The sequence below is a fragment of the Mixophyes fleayi genome, chromosome 3, assembly GCF_038048845.1.
Source record: "Mixophyes fleayi isolate aMixFle1 chromosome 3, aMixFle1.hap1, whole genome shotgun sequence".
Classification (NCBI taxonomy): Eukaryota; Metazoa; Chordata; class Amphibia; order Anura; family Limnodynastidae; genus Mixophyes; species Mixophyes fleayi.
This window is the reverse complement of record NC_134404.1, coordinates 173,628,953-173,655,944: the sequence shown is the minus strand read 5'-3', so window position 1 is coordinate 173,655,944 and position 26,992 is coordinate 173,628,953. Positions and strand designations below refer to the sequence as shown.

Here is a 26,992-nt window from a genome sequence, read left to right as displayed (position 1 = left end):
AATTGTTTGTATGCATTTGCGTATTCTGCAGTGTGCTGTGTCTGTCTGCTTATGGCACGTAACGTATAGCCAGAGCGTACTTATACCCAGATTCAAATGGAAAAGTTTCTTGAAATACACATGTACTTGAATATAGGCGTACATGTGTACAAGTTACAAGCAATTTTTTTAAATGCAAAGTTGCATTCACATTGCATTCAAAGAAAAGTCAGGCCAAATATGTCCAGTTCTAAAAATAATAAACAATTTTAATACCATCCAGCGTTTAATGTTTACTATCATTTTTTTGTTCTTTTTATTCTTTATAAAATATATTTGTAAAACAAACTATCTATATGGTTGTATTTATTTTTTATTGTGGTGCAGTATAATAAATGCAGCCACAGGCTATGCGCTGCTGCTGTAATTGCTCTGCTAATTCTTAACAGAAAAGTCCTCCAACAAGATGGTTATGACTTCAGCTGCCCATTTCATGCTTACAAACTGGATAAGGCATGCACTTCAGCCTTGTCAATTGAGAGTGTGTTCATTTATACTGTTTTGTCCCAGCAGAGCTTCTTATTGAAGCCCCATGCAATGAGAGGAGATGAGGCAGGGGTAGGTAAATTTGTGATAGGTATATCTTGATTAATAAAAGTCTTAGACATCATTTTTAATGCCTGCTAACACTGCAATACCTTGGTCGGGGTCGGGTTAGATAGTTAAGGTAGGTAGGTATCTTACCACACCCCCAATCTATAACAAATCTCTAAATCACAGATTGTCAGAACCATAACAAAGTAATTACACACATCACAACTGTCCTAACTTAAGTGGACTGTCCCAACAGCAGGGCATTTGTCTCAGCTGCAGAGAAGTTTGGAGCTATGTCCCAGATCATCATAGTGAGCTGGTGAGGCATGCATTTGCCACTAGTGCTCACAGTAACTTAAGGTTGAGAAGATTTAAATGTGGTATAGCTCTGAATGTGATATAGCTCTAGGCATGCCCCCGGGGGCACATGGCACACTCTCAAGCAGTGAAACATGCCCACTTTGTGTGTACATGGTGGTGCACTCAGATTGCCCCAGTTCCAAGAAGACCAATCATCATAATTTATTTATTTATATAGAGCCAACATATTCTGTAGTGATTTACAATTGGGGATAAACATAGTAAACTAACAAACTGGGTAAAACAGACAAAGAGGAGAGAAGGCCCTGCTCGCAAACTTACAATCTATTGGACAATGGGAGTTTGACACATGAGGTTAAGTCTACATTTGCAGTCGGCCCAGCCAGACTGAAAAGGTAAAAGTGACTCATAAGCTAAATGATCCTGTCACACAACAATGTTGGTCAAGGGGTAGTTGTATAACAGGTGGTAATAGGGTAACGTAGTGAGGTTAAGAGGGTGGTTGAGGAATATTATAAGCTTGTCTGAATAGGCGGGTTTTCAGAGAACGCTTGAAAGCTTGTAGACTAGAGGAGAGTCTTATTGTGCGAGGGAGAGAATTCCATAGAGTGGGTGCAGCCCGGAAAAAAGTCCTGTAATCGGGAATGATGAGAGATATGTAATTGACTGGTGTATAGTAGCTAAAAATGATGGCTTATTAAGCAGGCCCAACCAGAACTAGTACAGGTTTTTAGACTTTTATTATCAGGTTTTGTTGTGTAAGAATACAATGTCTTTGTGTAAGTGTCAGCTGAAGATGTATTGCACAATGTCTTGCTGTGAGCTGTGGGTGTCGAAGGATGTGTCTGTTTTTCTTTTGTTTCTGTCTGAAGGGAGAAATAAGATTGGCAAAGCTAACAGCTGGTTTAACATTGTCACTGTGTCCAGCTGTTCCCATGGAGTTAACCAGGCAGAAGAGCACACTGGGACATTCTAGATTGCATCTACCATGGGAGACAGAATAGTTATTCTTCTGATTAATCTAATGGGGAGGGGGTGAGAGCTTCAGTGCAAAGATGTAGCCCACTTTCATTATTCAGAATAATGGTTAATTCTCACCTATTCTGCAGCTTGGTCTCTGTAGAAATCACTTGTATGGATTGAAGCTCTTTTTCTTTGGTATTGTCAGCAAAGCTGTGAATTCAGTTATCAGACATAAAAAAGACATAACAGAAATAAAGGTGCATTGAGCTACAGTTACATAACCTCAATATTATTTTGTATATCATGTGTACATTATTCCTTAATCTTTAGTTTTAATTTGCTGCTACTACCAGAAATAAGCCAAAGCCGTTATTTATAATTCAGAAATATGCAGAGGTACTTCTCATTTTAATTTGCAGTAATTCAGATTTTTTTGCGCTATCCATATATGTTGGCGAATGTCCCATTGTGCATTTTCATTGTCTAACTAAACTGTTTTGCACAACATTTTGCAAATGTTTTGAATGTCTTCTCAGAGACTGGAATGTACAGGGCTGAAAAAGTAAAAATATCAGCTCAAATGACAGTCTGCTATATCATTTAGGCAGCTGCTTAATTTTAGTTTTGCATTAATGTACAAAAGTAGGCACATTCTGCTTTTAAGGTAGCATTATCTGCCCATGTCTGGCCAGCTTGACCCATCATAAGGAGGAAACATTTGTACCTCATACAAGGAATGACATGCTGCTTCACTAATCCATGCATACGTCTTTTAAAACAGGTGCAACAGTGCAAAAAGACATACATGATATTACAATGCAGCGATAAATTACTTTGATGTTGTACCTTTGCTTCTTGTATGTAAATGCCTTCTTAGAGTCACTTTCTTTAACATTAAAGATGAGCGAAGTTGCTGCGTAATTACCTACAAATTAAATGTTTTTAATTTGATTTCTGCTTTGACTTCTCTGTTCCACAGAATTCTGCACTGTATATGTAAATGCTACATTCTGCATTTTGTAGAATTTATAGTATATAAATAGAGCTGGGAGAACAACAGTCACAATTCATTCTTCTCTGTGGTGTGGTTGGGGTAAGTAAAAAGGATGGGCGGAACAAAAATTTAAAATGTGAATTTCACATGGAACACTTAAGGTCAAATTCTGCCGAAACATGTGAGATACTACAACCAAATGCAAAAAAAGGACAAATATGCCTGGGAACAGTTTTAATAAATTTGCTCTTCTGTTTATTATAATCTGTATGTAAATTAATTAATTTTCTTAATCTAGGGCTGTCACAGTTTGAAATTTACACAAATAATTTGGTGTGTATATAAAGAGTTGTTTTTGTTATTACTTTAGTGTATATAGTTAATTAAAATATAATGATCAAGCACAATAGGTTGCCATCTATAGATAATGACAGTTAAAGTGTAAGAAATTGTGTTAACATTAAGCACAACAAACCATGTGTACACTTCCACGTTGTTTAAGAGTAGGGCAGGGGAATACGTTAAAATACAACTTGATTTCACTAGTCCAGAGTTGGCTTCCCATTGGAAAAATCTGAAAGCTATACACACTATATTATGGTGAAATAATTTCAATAGAGCTAAAGAAAATGATGTTATTAAAGTAAATGTACACATTATGGACCTCATTTAGAGTCGGACGCAAAGTCCGTGTAAGAAGTGTAGGAGTGAGAGTGTGCCGCAGCTTGGTAGGGTATTACGAGGGGCATGCAACCCCAGTTGCGTCCCACTCTTAATACCCTATCGAGCTGCGAGCAGTTCCTGCAGCTATCTAACGCTTGCGTCACCTAATTGCTGCCGCACAGCTTTAGCCCTGTTTTGACGTGTGTTGCGTCTGCGCCTCACTGCGACTAGGATGTATTTACATGGTCACGTCGTCACAATTCCGCGTTCCTCCCATTCTCTCGTAGTGAGTCGCAGGCTGTCGCAAGTGTTAATTGCGTCCAAGATGCAGGCGGATTTGGGGCTTTCTGCACATGCGTGATAGTGTTTTTTTTGTTGGATGCGCCTAAAACGGACTTTGCGTCCGACTCTAACTGAGGTCCTATATTTTTAATTACTATTAAATAATAGGAGTGTTTTACCTTTGGTATACACACCTTAAATAAGCACAATTTGCACATTCTACATTTACAGAACTATTAGGCACTTTTTCCATCTTGCCTATTATCTGTCTGTTAGAGAATTTTACCATCTTTTTTAGACTTACATTACCCGATATAACAACAGATACCAAAATGTGTGTATAACATTTGCTTTATATATTATACTCACAATATACGTATAAATGGAATACGAATATTTTAGCTAATATGGAATGCTCCTTTGAGAATACTTGCTCTTGATTATAGAAGTCATTGATAAGTAACATTGGATGTTCTAAAGAGACAGAAAATGAATCATATTCTCTACTACAGACATGTCAAACTTTAGGCCCATGGGACGAATGTGGCCCAAACGCATATTTTTTTGCGGCCCTGCGTTACTACGGGAAAACAAGGCGTGCGGCAGCATTTTATTTTATTCGGTTAAATGATTTAAAAATTCACTGAAAACAACAGAACATTTTCTATGTGAGCTCAGTCAACCTTCCCCATCGGTGTCACAAGACATGCTTGTCCCTCTCCACCCACGCTGAATGTTGTTGAACCCAGTCAGAACAGTTCGCTTTCTTGGGCTCAAAACATTATCTTTACTTGGTGAGTTGGTGTCCAAGTACATTTATATGACAGTTTTTTGATTGTCTATCAAATGAATTACCTATTTATGCTGCCGATGGTTATTTTATATTTTTAGTTTTCTTGCGGCCCACATAATCTTTGGGGTATATTTACTAAAGTGCAGGTTTGTAAAAGTGGAAATGTTGCCTATAGCAAGCAATCAGATTATAGTTGTCATTTATTTAGTAGAGTCTAAAAAGTGACAGCTAGAATCTGACCGGTTGCTGTAGGCAACATCTTCACTTTTACTATGTACTTTTACAATGTTTCTGCTGCCATGTGGTTAACAAAAAAAGTAATTGCAGATGCATACAAAAGTTTACACATTTTGCACTTGTTATTTATAGACTAAAGATGCAATGACGTAGCAGATTGCGTAAGTATAACTATGCCCACTCGTGTTACTACTATAGTAGGAGCACATAGGGCCTGATTTTGAGTTAGGAGTGAAGAAAAGGAGCAAAAGTGCACCTTCGCAAGACCATGTTGTATTAGAGGGGGGAGGTAAATTTAAAATGTAGGGACAGATTTATAGTTGGGATATGGCATGTTTTAGATCAACTTTAATTTCAGTGTAAAAATTAAGCTATCAAGTATTTGTGTGCTACATGAAAACACAGCCAGTTTTTTCCTTGCGTGCAAAAAAATAAGTCAATTTGTACCCCTTGTATTGTAACATGGTTTGTCCAGGTGCAAATTTGCTCCTTTTCTTTACTTTGCTCCTAACTCAAAATCAGGCCCATAGTTGTCAGTAAAGACACACAAGAAAATGAAGACCACTTCATACAAGCATACTCCTGAATCAGAGATATACTTAAATAAATATAGTCTATCCCTTTAAAAGTGTTCAATTTAAACAGTAGATGGACAAATTAAATATAACATTTTGCCTGAGTGAGTAATGTGTCACTTTTACTAAATCTTTCAACACTTTTGTTTCTGCCTTTATAGGCTCTTTGTTAATGTGAATTAAAATATATATTTTTTTTCTGTTTAGGTAACGCAGGATAGAAAATGTACATTTGAAACAAAGTAATTATAACATGATAATTACCATGGTGTTGCATGCAAAATTACCAATGTACACTACTTGTAGATCATTGAAAAGCGCAAGGATACATAAAACAATATGCTTAACTGATTTGATGTTCCCTTACTATCAAGGATTAAATGGAACATGGAAGGTAAAACAAGCAGTAGATTGTTCTTGATAATGTGTTATCCAACTTGGCCAAAAGAGAGCTTATTATCTTCTAATTTCCCAGAGTTACTATCTCCCCTCAAATCTTCCTATCAGTAACATCACATTTTTAACAGTCTCCCAAGCACAATGTCTTGGTGTCACACTTGACCCCGTCCTCTGTTTTATTCCTTACCATCTCTCCCAGTCCTCTCACCTCCACCTTAGAAATATTGTCAGAATACCCCATTTTTTACCCAAGATGAAACTACAATTCTCATCCAGTCTCTCATCATCTCCCACCTTGATTAATGCAACCTCCTCTTATCTGGCTTTCCCCTAACCCAGCTATCCCCCACTCTTCAATCCATTTTGAATGCAGCAACAAGACTGATCTTCTCTTGCCAGAACACATCAGTCACACAACTTTGCAAAATTCTACAATGGCTCCAGAATCCAATTCGAATGACTGACACTTACAAAGCCATGATCAACTCTACCTCTTCATATATATCAAATCTCATCTCAAAATACTTTCCCTCGCACCCTCTTCTACCTATGATCTGTGCCTCGCCTCTGTTAATCACCTCTCACTCCCACCTAAAAGACTTCTCACGTGCTGGTACCCACTTATGGAATACCATACCTCGCCCGATCAGACCCTCCTACAGCCATCAACTCTTTAAAAGCTCTATGAAAACCCACCCTCACAGCTGTCCCAATCTCCACTCATTCCTTTCATTTCAACTGTGCTCTCTTCCACTTAGAATGTAAGCTCTGGCATGCCATCCCTCTCTACCCTTTGTTTTCATATAAGCATCTATTTTGCCTACCTTGTATGTCCCTGTTTTATGTATGTCCTGCACATCCACTGTACGGCACTGAAGGGCATTAGGACGTTTTGCATATCAATGATAATAATAATGCTGTAAAACCCACTTTCGCACAAGGTAAAGCGTCCCATGCTCACTATATACCCTGTACAGTTAGTGAAATCCCTGTCACCTGAACTTATTTATAGGTAGCACTTAAATTTATTGTGCATGCTCTGGCAGGAGATGATTGCCACACACCCTTATAATGAATGCTTTCAGATTATAAAAGAACTCAGAGAAGGCAGGAAAAGTCCAGAGATTGATTACAAAAGGAGAAGGGCTCCTGTGGATGTCCTTAGGCTCCTCACTGGCCAAGGTTCATCTAACGTAAATACAGATCACTAAAGAGTGGCAATTCTAATAAGCATCTCCAGCAAAATAAATTAACGGAGTCAAAAATGAAGTTATTTGCATTATATTACGTAACTACATAAACGTGGTACTTGTGTTAAATCAATGATGACAAGTCAACCTTAAGAAATAGTTTTCATATTGCTACAAATGTGTCTGTGGAACACTGCTTATGACTAAGTTATTTTGTCATGGAGCTACCTATGCACGTATCTACTACATGATCACGGTTCATACAGTGCTGACTGCTACCACAATAATTTTCCTTGCCCATCCTGCTATAGTGATGTAGAGCAGGGGCTCACAGGGCATTTTTAAGGGGGGGTTTCCCCTCCACCGGAAAAAAAACAGCGCATGCGCAGCAGCTCAGTTTAGACAGCGCTGTACTATACAGCAGCCGCGGTGCTGTCAAAGAAGCGTCCGCGGCGGTGCTGTATACAATATAGGGCACTTTTTTAGCGGAGGGGGGGGGTTTCTGGAGACCCAGAACCCCCCCCCTCCCCGCGTGCGCCACTGTAGAGGTACAAACAAATGCAAAGCTGTAACATATGTAACATTTATTATATAATACTAGTATTTTTTTTACTATTGAATGTAAATGAACATAATGAAAATCTAAATGCAAAACAATTGAGTGGGTAGCAGTCTATTTTATAATACATTAGGATGTATTTAATAAATATACTACAATGATGCTATAATACAAATGAAAAAAATATACAGCACTATTTCAAGCCTCATTTGATCTTGAAAACGGCATGTGCTGTGACTACACTGTCGACATTCTTTGTATTCTGCCTCAAGTAAAATGTTGCCATTATCTTAATTAGAAGACATGCACGTGCTTAAAGATTGCCTACATTTTGAATTTGCATATATAATTAGCTTATGTTATAAATTGAATACAGCAAAGAGATTAAATTTGATAATTTGTGAAGAATGACAGATTCAGCAATGATGTATATGGTGGGTAATATCTCCAAGTTCTGGTCTTGCTTCACTGTTTGTCTTTTCATTAAGGTCCTTTATCTATATAGGTGATATAGCTAGACTGAAAAGAGATGTCTACTTAGAATAATTTTTACCCTATGGTACCAGCATGCCACCTTCCTTTTTGTGTTAGAAATTCCAAACAGCTCCTCCACCAGTACTGTGATTTGAGGAATGAACTAGCAGGATGTGTCTTCTATTACATTTTTCATTATAGATATTATTGCAAAAGTTCAATAATGTTTAGAGATTGTGATTTGACTACACTTCCCAATCATCCATCAGTGTGTATTGATGTAATTGTCTTTATATGGGCACAGGAAGTGCAGTTGAAGTCTTTTTTTTCTTTTTACTGAAAAGTACACCCAACCAGAATTGATTTAAAAAGATTTAAAGGATGACCTGATCATACTTCTATTGCTCCTAGTCTAGATGATGGGCTTATTACATAAGTATATGCATTTCTGCAATGGCCTTCTTTACAAGTGGTGTTTAAAGACAATCCAAAATAAAGTTGAACCTACCTATTTACAGTTTTGTTGCGTTTGGGTCAGCACAGTTCATTTCTGTTAATGGTTTTTTGTTTTTCTCAACATATATGCTATTAATACCACCTATTTGCTCAATTTTATTTGCATGCAGCTTTAATTAATGTCTATCCCTATCAGAAAGTGTCCTCCTATGACAACTTCCAATTTACTGATGTCTCTTCCTTTTTTGGGATATGATTTTTCACACTGTTCCCCTTTGACGTGAAAGTTTTCTTTTTGGTGAATAACACATCAACTATTCAAATTTACATATTAGAAAGTGTTTGTTTTCACTATTTTGGTTTTTTAAACATAATGAAAGTCAAAATGAATACAAAATAATAAGTTCTATTAAAATGCATCTGCTGGAAGCTTTACGTTTTGCAACTTGAATGTGTTTTCCCTTTGACTCCTATATATATCCTGCATAACTTATGTTTAATTTTTACAAACGTTGCATTTGTTATTTTTTTCCTGTACATTACAAATATATTTTATTTTAAAACTACTTGCAGGAATAAATAATTTAAATGCACTGTTATACGAATCACATAATACATACATTTTTGTAGAAAAAGTACAATTATGTCGTCAAGCAAGCAAGGTAATTCAGTGATTACTTGTGGGAGTACAATAATCACTTTTACCAAAGTCTGCCAAGTTGTTTATATAATGATCTTCTACTTCAGAGTAACATGTTTGTAGGGATGCAAAAGTCGAACCTCAAATGATGGTGCACTGTGCCGATGATTCATTTGCTCTCAAATAAGTAATAACAGAGCACTGCACATCCAAAGTATCATATGTGCATCAAAGGAGCTGCCTTTATTCATTGCTTGGTCTCCCATGGTGTTCCAGTTTCTAGCATATCAACAAAGTATATCTAATGGAATACTTAGCAGCTGTAGATACAGACACAAAATCAGATTATTCTAGAAACCTAGGGCCTTGGTCTTTTAAGTTAAGTGTTGTGTGTGTGTGTGATATATATATATATATATATATATATATATATATACGTAAATATATACATATATATATATATATATATATATATATATATATATATATATATAATTTTTTTATTTTTTTTAAATTTGGCAAGATATGATTTTCTGGATATGAAAGTTTCCTTATCACTGCTTATCGGAAATCGTAGTTTGCCAAATTTTAAATTTAACTTGGTAAGTTGAGTGAGTCTTCCAGGTACACTTTTGCAAAAATAATTGCTAAAATAAATTGTAAAAAATAGAAGGAACAAAGGCTTTATTTAAATAATAAAGCATTTATTCAGTGGGGGGCCTGTGCTATTGCTACTGCTGTCCTCCTCTCGCTATTGCCTGTGTAATAGCGAGAGGAGGACAGCAGCAGTTTGCATGCAGAAGCTTCGCCAGAAGCCTTCGGCTGTAGTCAGCGATACTCGGCAATAGTTTTCACCAGCCAGGGAGCTTTGTTAAAGAGGAAAAAGCCCTAAATTTGTTAATGACTCCAGTTTTTGACAGATTTAGGACTTTTTGCACATTCATAAATAGATTCCTAAACAAATGTATTCATTAGACATTAAGGGCCTAACAGAGTTTGACATATGTCCAATTACAGCCGATAAAAAGTCGGTACAAATCTTTGTATGCACGGAAAAATGCAGTCATGTTTAAAGTTGTAAGTAATTTGCACTTGCAGTAGAGATACGGATTGGGTACAAAAGTAGGAGCTGCTGTAAAGATGTGTACGGATGATAACAACAGTATCATCATCATTTATTTATATAGCGCCAGCAATTCTGCAGCGCTGCACAGAGAATATTTGTCATTCACATCAGTCCCTGCCCCATTGGAACTTACAGTCTAAATTCCCTAAAACACAGACACACACATGAACTACAGTTAATTTTGACTGCAGCCAATGTAACCAGCACCTATGCTGTTTACCATTAAAAGGTTATGGGGCTGCAAGCTTGGGGTTCCACTTTAAAAGTGGTAACCAAGACCAGGCTAGGTTTGTCAAGCTATAACAGGCACTATGGGGTCCCCCTGTAATAATATGACACCATCTCCAGCCCAGTCTGCAAGGGGCTCAATTCCCTAGAATAAAAAAAATAATGAGATGCAATGTACTCTGTTTCGACCTATACTGTCTGTATGGCAGTACTGATCCTTTGTGGCGTCCTGTAAATAAAGGATAATAGTAATAATAATACTTCTAATAGAGCCTGAATTAGAATTAATAAAGAAGTCAAAGTACACCCAGTGGGGTTTGTGTTTATTAATTGGAGCATGGGGAAACATATAGTCACATGCAACACAATAATAATCCAAGATGGTTTAGAAAGGGCTAAAATATGTATTAGCTGGCTCAAAGGTAGACTTTCTGGAACCTGACACTTAGGACCTCATTTAGAGTCGGACGCAAAGTCTGTGTAAGAATTGTAGGATTGGGAGTGTGCCGCAGCTTGGTAGGGTATTATGAGTTGCAAGCAAACCCCAGTTGCGTCCCACTCGTAATACCCTATCGAGCTGTGAGCAGTTCCTGCAGCTATCTAACGCTTGCGCCACCTAATTCCTGCCGCACAGCTTTAGCCCTGTTTTGACGTGTGTTGCGTCTGCGCCTCACTGCTACTAGGATGCATTTACATGGTCACGCCTTCATAATTCCACGTTCCTCCCATTCTCTCGTAGTGAGTCGCAAGCTGTCGCAAGTGTTAATTGCGTCCAAGATGCAGGCGGATTTGAAGCTTTCTGCACATGCGTGGTAGTGTTTTTTGGTTAGATGCGCCTAAATCAGACTTTGTGTCCGACTCTAAATGAGGTCCTTAATGTTTTTATATGTAAAGGGTTAAATGAAGGTTATGATACAACCCCATTTTTATAAAGCTAAATAATGGTTATAACTCCTATTTGTTTAAGTTTTATCATTTTAGTTCTTCCTGGTATGCTTTCTATTTTTTTTCTTAAAATATAATATTTTATACATACTTTTAATTGTAAATGCAAAATATAGATTTCTTCTAGTTTTTTTTAATGCCAGGTAATTATTGAGTTCACATTGCATCTATGTTAATCAATACCTGTATTTGTTTAATGCGTTTTTATTATATATCATCCTGTTATTTTATCCTTTTTATAATGCTATTTAATGCAAGTTGATTGTTTTTTTTAATTGTATGTCTTGTAGAATTGAATTTACAGGGGGCTAAGAAGCCACTACTCTGGTTATGCCTAGGGGCCTTTGTCTCCTTATTCTAAATAAGGGGGTTTGCTGTTAGTATTTACAGTGATAACCTGATAGAGCCCTAGTTTTCATTGATTGTTAGTAGATCCATAAAAGGAGAACTGGGCACTCCTCCTGATGCTGATTGGCGGTTTGGTTGTACCCTTTAAATATAGGAAGTAGAGAGTCGTCTGGTTTATGGGTATGTTGTAAATGAGTAGTAGCATGATTAATGTTTAAATATACATAGTCCTAACTTTCCTCTTTTATAAAGAGTGGCATTTATTTAGAATAAATCAGAGGCAGAAAAGACACCGCATATGATCTAACAAGGCAGACGCATCCTTAAAGTTTTAACACCCTTTTTTTAATCTTTCCTTCTGACTCTTCATGATGTTTTTACTACTAAGGTTTATTAGAGTAATTTAACAAACCATATATTTATATATATATATATATATATATATATATATATATATATATACACATATACATATATATATATATTTATGGCACTAGATCTGACCACCTTTTTTGTGATTTTGATTAGTCCAGGGATTAGTGTTTTTTAGTGGCCATTAGTCCACACAGAATTAGGGAGTCAGTATAAGTGTATTAAGAACTTATGATTGGTTGTAAAAGCTGTCTATCAATATGTGTGTATGTATGATGTGTGCATGTTTCTCAGATTGATTCTGATTAGTTTAGTAGAGGAATAGAAAGTCTTTTTGTAACACAATTCTATTCTTCAGAGATGCTTCTATTGGGCTTCAGAGAGTGTATTCATTGTATGATGAAATCTGTTTGATTAATTGTGATTTTTCCACCATTGCCTTGGGTGATTCTTAAACATAGCACATTATAAGCGCCTGATGCCAGGACACCCTACCTGACAAACTCCTAAGTGACAAAAGAGTTGGAGCATGACCTAGTGTTTGATTCTTCATTCAGTGTGCTGCACAGCAGGGTAATAGATGAAGTAAGAATACTTGCACCTCGAGGTGCGAGAAAAGATCATTGATGTTTTAGTACCCTAACATAGCACCAAGTCTCATCATGCAAGGCTCTGATGGGTCTTTGCACTGAATTGACCCCCTCCCATAGAGAGAGAGAGAGATAGATGGAGATGTTATGTATATCTCAACTGTATCTCTTCTACCTTTATGCTTCACCAGCAGGTTCATTCACTAGATTTCTGTGATAGCTGCACAGCCTGTGAAAGGTTAACTTCTTTCACCGAAGCTATTTCATGTTGCTCACCACCAGGTAACTTAAGCTGTCTGCTTCTATTCCTGACCTCAACTTTTAATGAGATTCAAGAAAATTAAGCCTCTTTCACAGCAAACAATGAACACAGGCAGCATAGACACAATAGACAACAATTTCTCTAAAACAGTGAAACTCTCACTGTTGTATAACACATCATTCAAAAGCTCACAATGTTTTAGTCTTTTCTCAAGAACCTTGAATTCGTACCACTCATCAAACATATTGAATGTTTCTACTGTATCAAAAATGCTGAGACTGTGTTCATATTTCCCGTGTCCCAAAAGTATCACTGTCAAAATCAGTTTTCTAAGCCTTTCAACTGCTACCACTGTTAGAAAAAAATATATTTTAAAAGTAGCCAGACTCTTTTTGTGCATATGTTCAGTTTATTAAATTGTTATGTTGATTAATCCTTAATATACTAACATATGCATGGTATTCAACCCAGGGGCAAATAAGGAAATTGCAACCAATAGCAGTCAAGAAGAAGTCCTTAACTATAATCAGACGGCTCTGTGTTATAAAACTTAGTTAATGATCATTATTTGCTCTGCATTTTCTCTCTCTGAATGAAAATTATTCTATATCAATCACCACATAAAATATTGATTGGGATTTGCATATTGAATACTTATTGCAGTGATGTCCACATAAAATGTGAAACTATTGTGTACAAAAAGGCATTTGTTCATAATATTTAATCAGGCACATAAGCCAAATATTGGTGGATGGTTCATCCAACTGTTTTGTGGTGTGGTATAAATCTCATTTAGCACTGTTGCCTTTGATTTTGATCCATGAATACACATAAATATAGTCAGAGAACCTTCCTCCTTTACTTTGGACTCACTTCTCGCTAACTTGAACTCTTAATGATTTCTTCCATTCAGCAGCTTGTATGATCATGTTATTGATTAAAAAGTAAGGGGGCAACGGGGTTATTTTTATTTATAAGTGTTATATTTGTTGAGTAATACTAAATACATTTATGTAGTTGCACCATCCTGCTGGCCAGGTTCTTCTTTGTGCATTGAAATAGTCATTAACATCATCTCTGAGCTGAAGTTAAAATGGGACCTTTGGCAGAGTGCCAAAACTTTACTCCAGCACAGCATTAAGTTTGTTCAATTTCCATACCCTTTAGCTCATATAAACACCTGGAGTGAACAGTAAAAATCGAATGTGATAGTTTTTCATTTAATATTGGTAACTAACTGATTATTTATATGTAACTCCCTGTTACAGCCATCATTAGCAAAATCCACCTTCTTTGCTCTGAATTCCTTGTGCAATGAGGCAAAGGCGAGTGCAACGGACAACACACAACAAAACAAAAGAGAGAATAAAATCAGTTTGCAGTGCACAGTTAAAACACAAATGACATCCAGTAAATTCACTGATACATAGTACCAAGTGAAAGAGGGGGCAAATTATACACAAAGAATACAAGCTTCCCAGACACAATCAAATATTCGCACCATACATGCTACCCACAACAATAACCTCTGCACTTTAAATCACACATGCTACCCACTCCACATGCATATTCCCATTCTGTTCACAACCACCCCTTCCAGCTTATGTGCCTCATCCTCTCTCAGTTTTGTGTCGAATAGGCACTTTAACCCGAAATTTGATGGAATCAAAGCCAAGAGTTTTCCCTCAGCCTATATCCTTCTTCAATTTGGTGTCAGATGGCGAATTGTTGTACTACATGGCTATCAGTATCTCCTGGACCTCTTGGGCTTGTAGTTCTGCCCTTATCTTATGGTTATCCATCAGCTCAGGTTACCTATCTGACCAGTGTTTTTTCCATGGCATCATGCTCACTGCTGTACAGTGCCTGGACACTTGTTCTTCATATCCACAGGTAAATCCTCAAAAGAACCCTGTCCTTGGTGTGATCACACTCCCCAACTCCACCTTCTTCATGATTCTTTAAACATTTTTTAACAATTTATTTTTACATTTGTCATAAGATGACTATGTGGCAAGTAGAGATGATCTAAAGTGCAGTCATTACTAACTTGTCAGCATGCTGCGTATGCTTTTAAATGTGCTTGGAATAAATAGAATAAGATTATATATCCTGTAAATAATTTCAGAACAAATATTTCACCTATCATTTGTAAGAGGGAAGAGACAGAGTCAAACTTGCCAAAAAGTATCATTCCCGGGAAGCTCAAGCATCAAAAAATACAGATAACATACAAAAACTGTGTTTCCTTAAATGTTTATTGCTCCCATATAAAAGGCCCTGGTTATGTGACAAATGACAGTTTCTCTTTAACATCAACCTTCATTCATATTCTTTTTTTCTTTACTTTTTGTCTTTTAAAACAATGTATTGCATTTTAATAAACATACAATAACCTCTGCAATTAACACAAAGGCTTAATGAAGTCACAAAATGGACCTTATTTAAGGGGTCATGTACAGTTGGGCGCAATGTGCACTTACAATGTAAGTGTAAATTGCATGGATGCCTGTATTCTAAGCCATACGTATGTTAAGATGCGTGTGACTTGGAATAATATGCAAAATGCATCAGGGGGTAAGAGGTATATCTGCGCTTACTTCCTCCTAGTAGTAGTGAGATAAGTGAGTAAGAAGCATTAACACGCCCTTACTGCACTATGCCTACCCTGGCCGACCCATCTCATCCACTTTTCCACCCCTCTAAATTTAGAGAGGTGCAAGGGATAGATACGCCTCAGTCTGAAAGCAGATGAGACACGTTTTGTGAAAAACAAACCAACTGTTTTTGCTAAAAGGAGCCATACATATGTCTGACTCTACATGACCTCCTGAATGCGCAAAGCAAAACCCCTTGGAGTTGCAATTGTGTTTAAATGGTCCGCCCAGTGCATATCAAGGTGCCTGCCTGCTCTCCGCTGTCAGATACCTCTGCAAACTTGAAGTGCACTTGGGGTTGTGGGAAGACAGAAAAAAAATCTGAGGAGGCGAACTATGCAAAAGTGACAATATAACATCAAAAGACCCCCTACCACTTTAGAGCCACCTGTTTCATAAGGGAAACTTTTCCGTTTTACTCTTCAGAAATGAGAAATATAAAACCATCAGAAAGTACAAGTAATGTTCACATTAATGCTTGTGCCACAGGCACCAATTTCTTGTTTGCCCAGATTATTGGCTCAAAATGATAAACACAACAGAATACAAGACATCACCCAAAAAACGCGGGAAAAGTAGATGGTTTGCAGGAAAGAAAGTGCAGATGGTGGGAAAGAACTAGGGCAGACTCTACAACCATCGTTTTGAAATGCGTTGAGAAATTGTGGCTTATACACGGCAATATTAATTAAAAACATATATTAATCATTCATGTTTTGCATTTAATAGTGTCCAGTTTTAATGAAATGAGGGAGACATCCATGCCTTTATAATTGTTGGTATCATGGCCATAGAAACAATAACTTCATTTTGTCCTTTGAGCTTTTACATCATCTTTATTGACAATAAAGCTGTGTTATTATAATATTTATAATATTCAAATTTATCTTCACAAATAAAAATCAGTAAAAAAAAACCTGAATACATTTATATATAGAAATGTAAAAATAAGGATATAGTACAAAATGTGACATTAGAGCAATTTGGAAGACTTCATTGAAAGGTAATTTCACCAAAGCCTCATTAATAGTTATGAACTTTCATGTCCTGTAATTGCCATTATGTGATGAGGTAATATTGTGCATACAACTAGGATTGCAGTCTAGCAAAACTAAAATACAAGTATTGATAAATAAGTTTTATCACAATAAAATAATTTGGACCATTTACAATGGTTGCAGTACATTTAAGAGAAGCCTAATATTATTCCACAAATCCACAAGAGAAAATACGGAAACACTATATTTATCCTTCACTCATCAGGTTAAGTAAAAGTTGGCCTTGAAGGATAGAATTAATATTCTGCAGACAATTCATGGAAGTATGTTCTGAGCAGTGCCACAATACACTGCTGGTTAGAAATAAATAAAGTTTGGAAACAAATACAAGTCTTGCATAATAAAATAGAGCCCTTTCACATGTGTCTTTTTTTTTTTTTTTAAAGTGTATTGTATGTGATATGCATCAGTTAGAATGAGTAAACATTCCACATTTTACTAATGCAAAACAAGGGTCTGTGAAAGTAAGATTTCAGCACTTGACATGCTGAATTTGAAAAAGGTGCATATCACTTTAAATATGCACATTAACCCAAACACACATGCACTATGCATATTTATAAAACCAGATTTTAGGCTACTCATTTATAATCAATATGTGAAGGGGTTCATAGATTATGGAAATGGCATTGACAGCCACTTGGATGTTTTCTAAGGCCACATCTTTAAATCATTTCTAAACAGAGGTTTTTCATAAAGCACCCAATAAGAATCAGTTGGTAGGTTATGACCGCAGCTGGGAGCCTGTCACTAGTCCCTCAGCCACTTTGCGAGCAGGGAAGGAAAGACAAAATTTCCCCTCTAGCGTGAGTAGGTGGGAATTTGGGGACATTAGGAAGCTCTGCGTAGATGGTAAGGATAAGTACAGGAGAGCAGGGGGGTTGAGCAGCATCATGTTCGGCGCTACAGGAGTGTATAAAATAAAACACTCTCATCTACCTCTTCTTCAAGCAGAACACTTAAGGGTTTCCCCAACCAACCAGCCCAACTAGGAGTCCAGAGGGGAAAAACATTGACATTTTATTTAATTGTACTAATAGGTTTTATTTTGTACAAGTTTATGTGAAATTTGTTATATTTTCTTTAAAAAAAAAAAAAAAAAATAGAGAAAATAGTAGAGAAATGAGATATATAAAAAAAGGGGAAAAGAATAGAAAGATAAGGGTTTATAAAGAAAAACCCTAAAGGAAATATTATATATTTGGAAATGTTAAATAAAAGAGGAATATAAATAAAAAAAGATATTTAGTGGCCTATTTATTAAGCTAGGATGTGGGATTTCCAGGGCATAGTCTGGACAGTAGTCCTGAGGGGTTCACTTCTCATGAACTGGGTCATTATAGGCTATTCTAGCCCGATTATGATTGACAACGTTACAGAGAGCCAGGTGGTCAGTTAGTTGGCAACAACATACGCGACCCTTGACATTTTGTATTGGACACAGTATTGTGACCCTTTGGGGACACTTTGGTTGTCTGGTATGCCACTCCCTTTAAGCTTAAAGTTAGAGTAAAAAACAGGCTGGGGTCATATTTTCTCCACTATTTGGAATTCTGCCGGAGTACTTTAAAGAAGAAACACAAAGGAGTGTTTTCTACCAGGAAACTGAGATACTTTCATCTGTTTTGTCATAGACACACTTTTTCTTTTTTACTTAGAATTCACTGAGTAAAAAGGATGATATAAACAACAAAGATAAGATGTACAATATATATAAGAGCACAGAGTAGCTGAGGGAACAAACAGGGCAGTCTATATTTCTGAGCACCCGCTTCATTCATGATGTAATATTATTCACTATTTTCAAATACAGTATTAAGAGTGAATAGAATAGTATTAAGTAAATTGACACAATAGGCACAATTTATGACATATAGCATTGTTAACTAGGTCAGACTTCCTGCTTACTGAAACAACTTTGTCAATGCTGTATGTTAAACTGGTTTAAATGACAAGGTCACCAAAGCAAGCCTGCAATAATATGCCTACAATACACTAATATGTTATTGTAGCCTAGAATTATTACAAGTTGCTGACTATCTGCAGTGTAAGTGAAGAAATATGGCGTGAAACATTACTATCCTTTCCTTAATAGTCTCCATCACAAGTAAGTTTGCAAAATCTGATTCAGGGGACACCAATTGTTTTCATTTTTCCCTGTAATAACATTCATCATCATATTATACTGTCTTAAATTGTGTATTATGATATATAATACAAATATTGTAGGCATTTCATTATAGGCACTCGCATTGATTTTGTTCTTTCATATTGGTGCAGGTACTCTTAACGTCAAGATTTCCACAAATTACCAGTACATACAATTTTAATGGCATCATTACTCCTGAGCTTTTGCCGTGATCACCACTTGCTTTAGTCATTCATAATTTCCAATGTATTGACCTGGGTGCAGTCATAGCAGCCACTAGCTGCTGCTGCAACTGGCATTGATATGATTTATTGTTCCTTTATTTTTCATTTTACACCATGACAGTTTCATATACGTATTTGGAATACTTTCATGGGACCTGAAGGTCTTAAATGGATTTTTAAGATGAACCACTGCTGGCCAAGGGTGGAAGCTCCAAAGTAGCAATGTACGTAACAAATTTGTAATAGTCAATATAAAGCACAGCATCAGAAACAAAGGTCAGGCAGAGGTAAGAGCAAGGAAATCCTGTATAAGGTAGGAACTGGACACAGGGAACTGGACATGACACAACTAAACTTGGTTTCACATTGAAAACAAGGACATATGAGATAAAATGAATGCAAGAGACACAATGTGTTAATAAATTGCGACTTTGAAAACACATTTGTTGGGGGACATATCATCAGTCAGATGCTGACTAATGTCAGGGGCAAAGGAATGGAAATAAGTGTCAACAATATAGTCCATCAAACTAAAGGACAAAAGAAAGCAACTTTTCTACACAGTCAACCAAAGTTCTGATTCTCAAAGAACTTTTAAAACGTTTGAAAACAGAAGAAACATTTTGGACTACTAGTAAGGAATAGGCAGCATAACCTTTTTTCTTTTTTTGTCAATATTTCAGAACAAATTGGTGGTGCAAAAATGTAATTAATATTTACCTGTATATTTGTTACAAGGATATGTCAAACCATGTCTGCCTTGTTTATTGCAGTATTCTGCTAATCAGCAGATTTGTGGCTTCTCAATACACTAGTCAATACTCTAAGCACTTTTGTTTGGTCATAAATCTTGATATGCATTTTCTGAATTGCCATATATCATATACAGTTCATTTTCTGTCTGAGAAATTGCATTGTGTGTGTGAAACAGGATGTTTGGAATTGAGTCTGATTGTTGTAATTACTCCCAGTGTGAGCTGTCAATATGATTAAAATAAAGATTCTGGGCCTGTCCATCCCAGATGAGGTCAGCAGCACTGACTGTGGGAGTACCCTTCCTGCAAGCTGTGCATTCTGTGCTGAATTATAGCAGAGTAGACACTAACATGACAGGAAGCTCACATTGTGTATCCTAAGACTTTGGTACTTAAGGTTCACCATATGTGCTGTAACTGTGCTTGTAATTATCCTAATTAAAAGTCCTCTATTTGTTATTTTCACATTGTCAGTCACTCATAAAACACAATAACTAATACCTCTGAATAAATCTTGATATTTTATCACCTATCTCCCAAAATGTCCTTTTTTTTGGCTATTTACAGATAGAAAGCTAATAAACCTGACAGTTGTAAGATATTACAGTAAGGTATTTTTTCAACATCATAATTTGCTCTTTTATCTAAATTGTAACACACATGATTGAAACTTTTTAAAAACGTTACAAATCTAAAAAAACCCAAAAGGATAACCACTTTGGATTACCAAAACACAAAAAGGTTAGCGAGTCTTCGCACTTAGCACAGCAGGGCCATCCCCCTTTATGGCCAGGGCATGCAATGCAAATTGCCCTGCTAGACGACCCGGACAACCAGCCCCGTTCGGCGGCGGGCAGGCCCCATTGGGTGATCTGGGCTTGCCACCATGTTAATAGATGGGCCCAATATTACACTCCAATGCAACTTGGGACCTCCTTTGCGGAGGCTTGATATCCCGGGGAGGAACCCCAATATTGAGGTAAAGGAGCTGGGCAGTTTATTTTTTTATCAAGTTTTTGAAGTTTTTAAGACCTGGATGAAGTTTTGATATTCACAAAACTATAACTGTGATTACATGAATAAGTTACAGGAAATAATATCAGTAGCAGTGTAACATAAAACATAGTGCAGTGGTAAATTAAAATGATCTGGGCCCCAGGGCTGTAAAGTACACCTTTGGACCCCACTCCACACGTGAGTTTTGACTACTTGTCAGACATACATCAAGCAACAAGCCATGCCCCTTCAATCCAACACGCTCCATGCCGTGTCATTTATGATGGTTACAAAAACAAAAAAACAACATGCAGCTCTGCACTTTGTTCAGTAATATCATGGCAATAAACAAAATAGCGATATAGCCTTAACATTTTTTATCATTGTGGTATTACTATAAAACCAATACTCCAAGGTGGATGTGACTGCAGCTGTGGAACCCCTACCACTCTGGCAACTGATGGTTGCAGTTATTATAATCTGCCGCTGAGTTGGTTAGCAGGCTTCAATTAGACATTAAAGTTAGCAGTGAAGCCTCAAGTACCTAGGCAAACTCTAAGTGGGGCTCATAGTATGTTTTGAGTGATGAAAATAGTGACTTTACTGTTAGCTATGACAATATAATTGAATAACAAGGGCAATATTGTAATATGGTTATTAATAGTATAAAAGCATGTTTGCATCATAAATATAATATTTTTAACCAAAAAAAATGGGCCCTTGTAACTAGATCGACTAGTGGCCCCTGCATAAACCAAACTGACACTGTTAGGTTGAAAACAGACACAACTCCATTTATTTCAGTTGTTCTGTTGATCATTTTCATTGTGTTTTTATATGCACGAGGATATTTGCCATTATATTCAGTTGAATTCAATTCAATTGATATCTTTTCAGTTTTCGTAGTTTACACCGGTATTTCTTATGCTCCTACTTAGCATGACATTGTTCAGAGGCCATTAGCTTTGTGGTTATTGGGATCTAGAGAATTAATCCAATCAGTTACTAGTTAAAGCTACAAATTACATCTTGTAAGATAGGAAAGGAAAATCTAGTTACTGACTCTGACTTCACCACATCAGTTGTTGTTCACAGGTTCCGTACTTATTGCCAGTATAACAGCCACCCATGTGTGTTGCTTGTAATGGACAGCTTGTTTCGTTCATGGTCCCATGGCATTTGTTAAAACTGTGGTATTGCAATAGAGCATATAAATGTGAACGATTGATCACAAAGACTCAACGTGTCACAGGCAGATGTTAAACCCTTCCTGACGATGCACCCTCACAGTGAAAAACCCATTTCTTTGGTAGAAACCACTTTTGCTCCAGTCGCACTGAATCTGTCAGTGTTACTTGTACAGTCCTTAGTATGAAATAATATAATACAAATCTTAGTATTGAGCTTGACATGAATTAAATCATCAATTGGGTGTTTTCCCAATTCAAATCAAACCTAATATGTTTACCCATTTTTTTTATAATGTAACCCCTCAATTATCTTTATTTAAAAGATTACCCACTTAAGAACCTTTTCTAGTTCTTCTATGTCTTTCTGATGGACAGACGCCATAATTAGTACTCTATATTCAAGATGTGGTTTAGCCATTTTCCTATTCAAATAATCACTTATAATCATTGGGTAGTATATTATTTTATGTTATATAGAGAATGGCATAATGTACCCATTATTACATAAACCCTCATTTCCTCAAAATTACTGAGCTACATTACAACCTAAGATTGTATTCTCTAGGCATAAGGTCTGTACTGTGCTGGCTATAGACTTGGCACTTGCTTCAGTGACCACGACAACCAGGTTCTGCTATTTTTATTTATTTATAAGGCGCCACAGGTTCCGTAGCATCTGATACAGAAGAAAGTAACAAAAAGATAAGATAATATGCATAAGTAGCACAGATGAGTGGGAGTAATGCTATGGGGACTCATGCAAAGTGCAGCAATATGCATGAAAGGATGTACAAGGGAGTCAGACAGTAAACAGACATTAGACAATAGATAGCGCAGACCCTGCCATTGAGAGCTTACATTCTAGAGGAAGCGGTGGTGAGAGACAGTAAAATATATGATACATTATGATATATATTGGCAATGACATGGATTCCAGTACAGGGACCACCACAGTTAATTTAAGGGTGAAGGGGTGGGATTTATTTTAAAAAAGACATTAGGCTGCCACCTTATCTGTTTACTGTAACAGCACTCCCTATTTTTTCTTATTTGCTTATTTTTACTTGAGAAACCATTTGCAGTGTGTGTTTGGTGGGTAATGCAATGGCTACAGTGTATGAAAGTGTGGGGTTTGGGCATAATTTATTGCAGCTATTTCCAATATCCAAAAATTCACCTACATCTAAAGTGATGCTGTGTGTACTGTTTAATGGCGTAGTACGAAACACAATTGTGTCCCGGAACAATTCAGTGGTGCCTCAAAATACAATTTAAGTCAGGACTTGAGATGCTCAATAATTTTAAACCTGTTTGAAATTCAATTAAATGTTATCAGTTTGATGGCAATGAACATATTCACTGTACAGTCATCAGTTGACCTTGATTCAAATTTGTGGTTATAAATTTGCGGCTCACATTCGCAGGCTACATACAACATTTGCAGTTCATCATGTTTGAGGTACGCCATTCTCTTTCGAGGTTCACTGTCCATGTTAAAATTAGTGTTTTTAATTTTTTAAAATTTTCAAACACTGTTTAAATAATATTTTTAAATAATTAAAAACAAGTATTTTAACATTTTTAAAATATGAACTGTGAACATGTCAGGGGCATTTTTACATTTTACGTACCGATTTAATTAACCGGTTAATCTCTACTCATGAGTTCATTTGGCCGTGCGTAATAATCCACTCAGACAACTTTATCATTAAAAGGCTGATTACACTGTAGGGTGAAGCCTACAAATGATGTCTACAGTTACTATAAAAATATATTTTAAGTATTCTAACTAAGATTTCTGAAGCACTAGAATGAAAAATGTGTCTACATTTCCTTGATATTCTGACACTTTTTTCCTCCTATTTCTGACTTCTTCTATTTTTATCACTCGGAACCTGGGAGTATTTCCTTTGAGAGTATAGGTTTATAAGATATGCAGGTTGAATGCTTTTATTTTTATTTTGCACATGGCAGTTGTTTCATGGGAAATCTTTATTAATGACAGCTATATTTGAATTATCCTGTTTGAGGCATTGATAATGCATGTGCCTGGTGTATCTAGCTCCTGTAGTAGTGAAACGTTTCCCTATTGGGCATAGGGCATGTTAGCACTCTTGTTTGTCTGTTTTGTTTAATGCATTTGTTTTGTAATTTTCTACGCTTTTTTAATTAGTATATCACCTAGTGATTAGTGTAGGTGGATTTCCAGATATTTGTATATATTATTTAACTTTTCTTAGCTATGTGTAGGGCTTTCTACTACATAAAATACAAAACGTTTAAAATGCAAGCAATGGCATTTGAGTATTTAAACTAAATGCTAGACATCAAGTTTCCTTTCTTTCATCTTGTGATGTATCTTTATATTTGGCATGTTTTTTAGCTTTTCAAAGCGATGGAATGAAAGCTCTGATAAATATACATGGCAACTTTTGTAAATGTATGAGGGTGACTGGCTTTCTGTAAGTTAAGTAAGTTTAGTTTCTGCAGTTTAAACAGATATTTACTAATGCTGATACTTTGCATGACATTAGTGCAATAACCTGTGAAAGCCAAATAAAGAAAGCTTAAATACAACAAGAATGCATTATGCAAAGCTTTGACTGCATTTTCATTGCTGCCTGTTAGCCTCCCAGGTGTCTCTCTCTCTCTCAATATCTCCCTATGCTGCCAGTGTACAAATTTACATCTGACATCTAAAATACCACAAGCTTGTGGCATTTTTTTACATGTTAATTTTGAAAAATAAATGACATTTCACCACAGTGACTTTATTGCTTTGACATTTGTAGCATTCTGTAATGTGAAATGAGTTCTGTTCGTTTTGTATAAGTTATTTTGTGAAGAGAAAAATTAGCAAAAAAGCAAAACAAACCAGACAGAATTATACTGCTAATGCTTCTCCATTGGATGCTCTGGATCTGTGACAGCTATAATGCAAAATAAAAATGCACAAAGGCAAGGGAGTACAATATTCATATGATTCATTGTATATCGAAAATGTTGCAAAGTTTAAAGTCCTGATAATAGACATGTTTTTTTTTGTACTGGAAAATCGGAGCATTTCTATATTTTGCATGGTAAAAATGGCCAACAGTTTGTGACTTGTAGTGTTTTGCTATTGTCTGCCGCACCAACGCTTGCTTTTGATCTCTACATTCTATTAGTTTTGGCGACAATATTAACTCAATAAAATAAAATGTCTAAAAACAATTAAATATTTAACAAGCCATATGTGTTGCCTTTGAAAGGCATAGATCGTGAAGTAATTCCTCTTATGGATACCATTTTCACTCCTTCTTTCTTATTGTTTTTGGGATTTAACAATGAGACATCAATATATTCAGACCACAGACATGGTACTATCCGTTTCGTATAAAAGCTAAATAGCATTGCAGTTGCTGCATCAGCTTCACCAAATACTTCTCTCATGATTCACCGACAGGTCACTGTACCACAACTTGAACAATAGATTTTTTTTCACATAAAGGAGCATATGTAAAAAAAGGAATTAAATCAGTTATGTGTTTTATGCTTTTGTTCCCTTTTCTTTGACAACTGCTATAGTGATAATGTTGACTCCTCAGTTGTACTCTAACAACTGAAGATGTTTCATTTCAGTGATACGTCACTATATGTCAGTATACCGTTATATATAGTGCATACAGCATGCAGTTTTGGATTTATTCGATGTTTCAGGATTATAAAAAGCTGCTTCAATAGAAAACACATTTTTTTGTATGTATATTTTCATGTGAACATACAATGGCTCAAAGCAAGTCTATAAAGTGACCTAATGGACTAAAAGCTCCTCTTGCACATTAATACTCATAGTGTCACCCAAGGGCTGTAAGAAGATACTTCACTAATTCAAATGCTATATTATTTATTCATAATGTTGATTTAGATATCTGTTTTCATTAGGAATAACATAATCGTGTTAAAAATATATCCACCCAAACCTTAACATTTAGTACTGAATGGATGCTACTAAATTAAGTTCTACTTACCGCTACCTCAATCCCACGGACCCCCCAAAGCCATTAACAGGAGGCAAAGGTGTTATTGACCCTTTTCTGTGAACTTCTCAACGCATGAGTATAGGAAGTTCATGGGGGAGGAGCACATAGACCTCATAGCTGCCTATTTCAAAGCAAGGCTGAATAGTGATGGCTTTGGAGGTCCATTGGACCAGAAGCACCCAGGTAAGTAGAATGGTGCATTTTATTTTAACAAAGTAAACTCCTATACTAAATTTTTAACTTTTGGGTGAAGTTATTCTTTAAGCTTAGAAAACCTGCCATCATTTATGGTTATAGTTTAGCTTAAAGCTAAAACCAGTGGGATTTTGTAAGGGTAGGGGTTTTTTTTGCAACTGAATGCAAGTATCAGTAAAGCTTTATGTAGCTTACTTAAAAAAGCAGACACTAAGAGTGTTTAATATTTGCAGTAAATGTTTCATTTCAGTTTTTTTCCTCCTCTTTTAGCATGTGGACGTGGTTTCTATAAGTCCTCATCTCAAGACTTGCAGTGCTCCCGGTGCCCAGCACATAGCTTCTCAGACAGGGAAGGCTCATCTCGTTGCGACTGTGAAGATGGTTATTACCGAGCCTATTCTGATCCATCGTATATTGCATGTACAAGTGAGTTCATCATTTAAATGTCATTGCTTAATCAACCAATAAGTCATCATACATAATTTGGCATCCCGTTATGCAAAAATGGCAAGTCTTCATTTATTCTTAATATTTACTAATTAAAGTTGCCACATTGAAATGGAAACTGAAGAAGGAACCTTAGCTTCATGCAATCTCCAATATGCTTCTCTTGAATGCGTCATATTTGTTGATGCATTACATGTAAAATAGTATTTTAATTTGTGACATCTTGTTAATACTAGATGCTTCTGTTAACCATCAAAACGGCCCAGAGGGGAAATGTATTAAGGAGCGATTTTTGCAAATCACCAATAT

At 36.3% G+C, this 26,992-nt stretch overlaps 1 protein-coding gene across 4 annotated transcripts in view; it reads left to right on the top strand.

Annotated features, from left to right (window-relative positions):
• The window catches only part of EPHA7 (EPH receptor A7), a 136,500-nt gene that overhangs the window by 31,889 nt on the left and 77,619 nt on the right, over window positions 1–26,992 (top strand). For all 4 annotated transcript variants that reach the window (XM_075202792.1, XM_075202790.1, XM_075202791.1 and 1 more), the window contains exon 4: window positions 26,507–26,662. In XM_075202792.1, coding sequence (XP_075058893.1) covers window positions 26,507–26,662 — 156 coding nt within the window. The remainder of the gene's footprint in view (window positions 1–26,506; window positions 26,663–26,992) is intronic.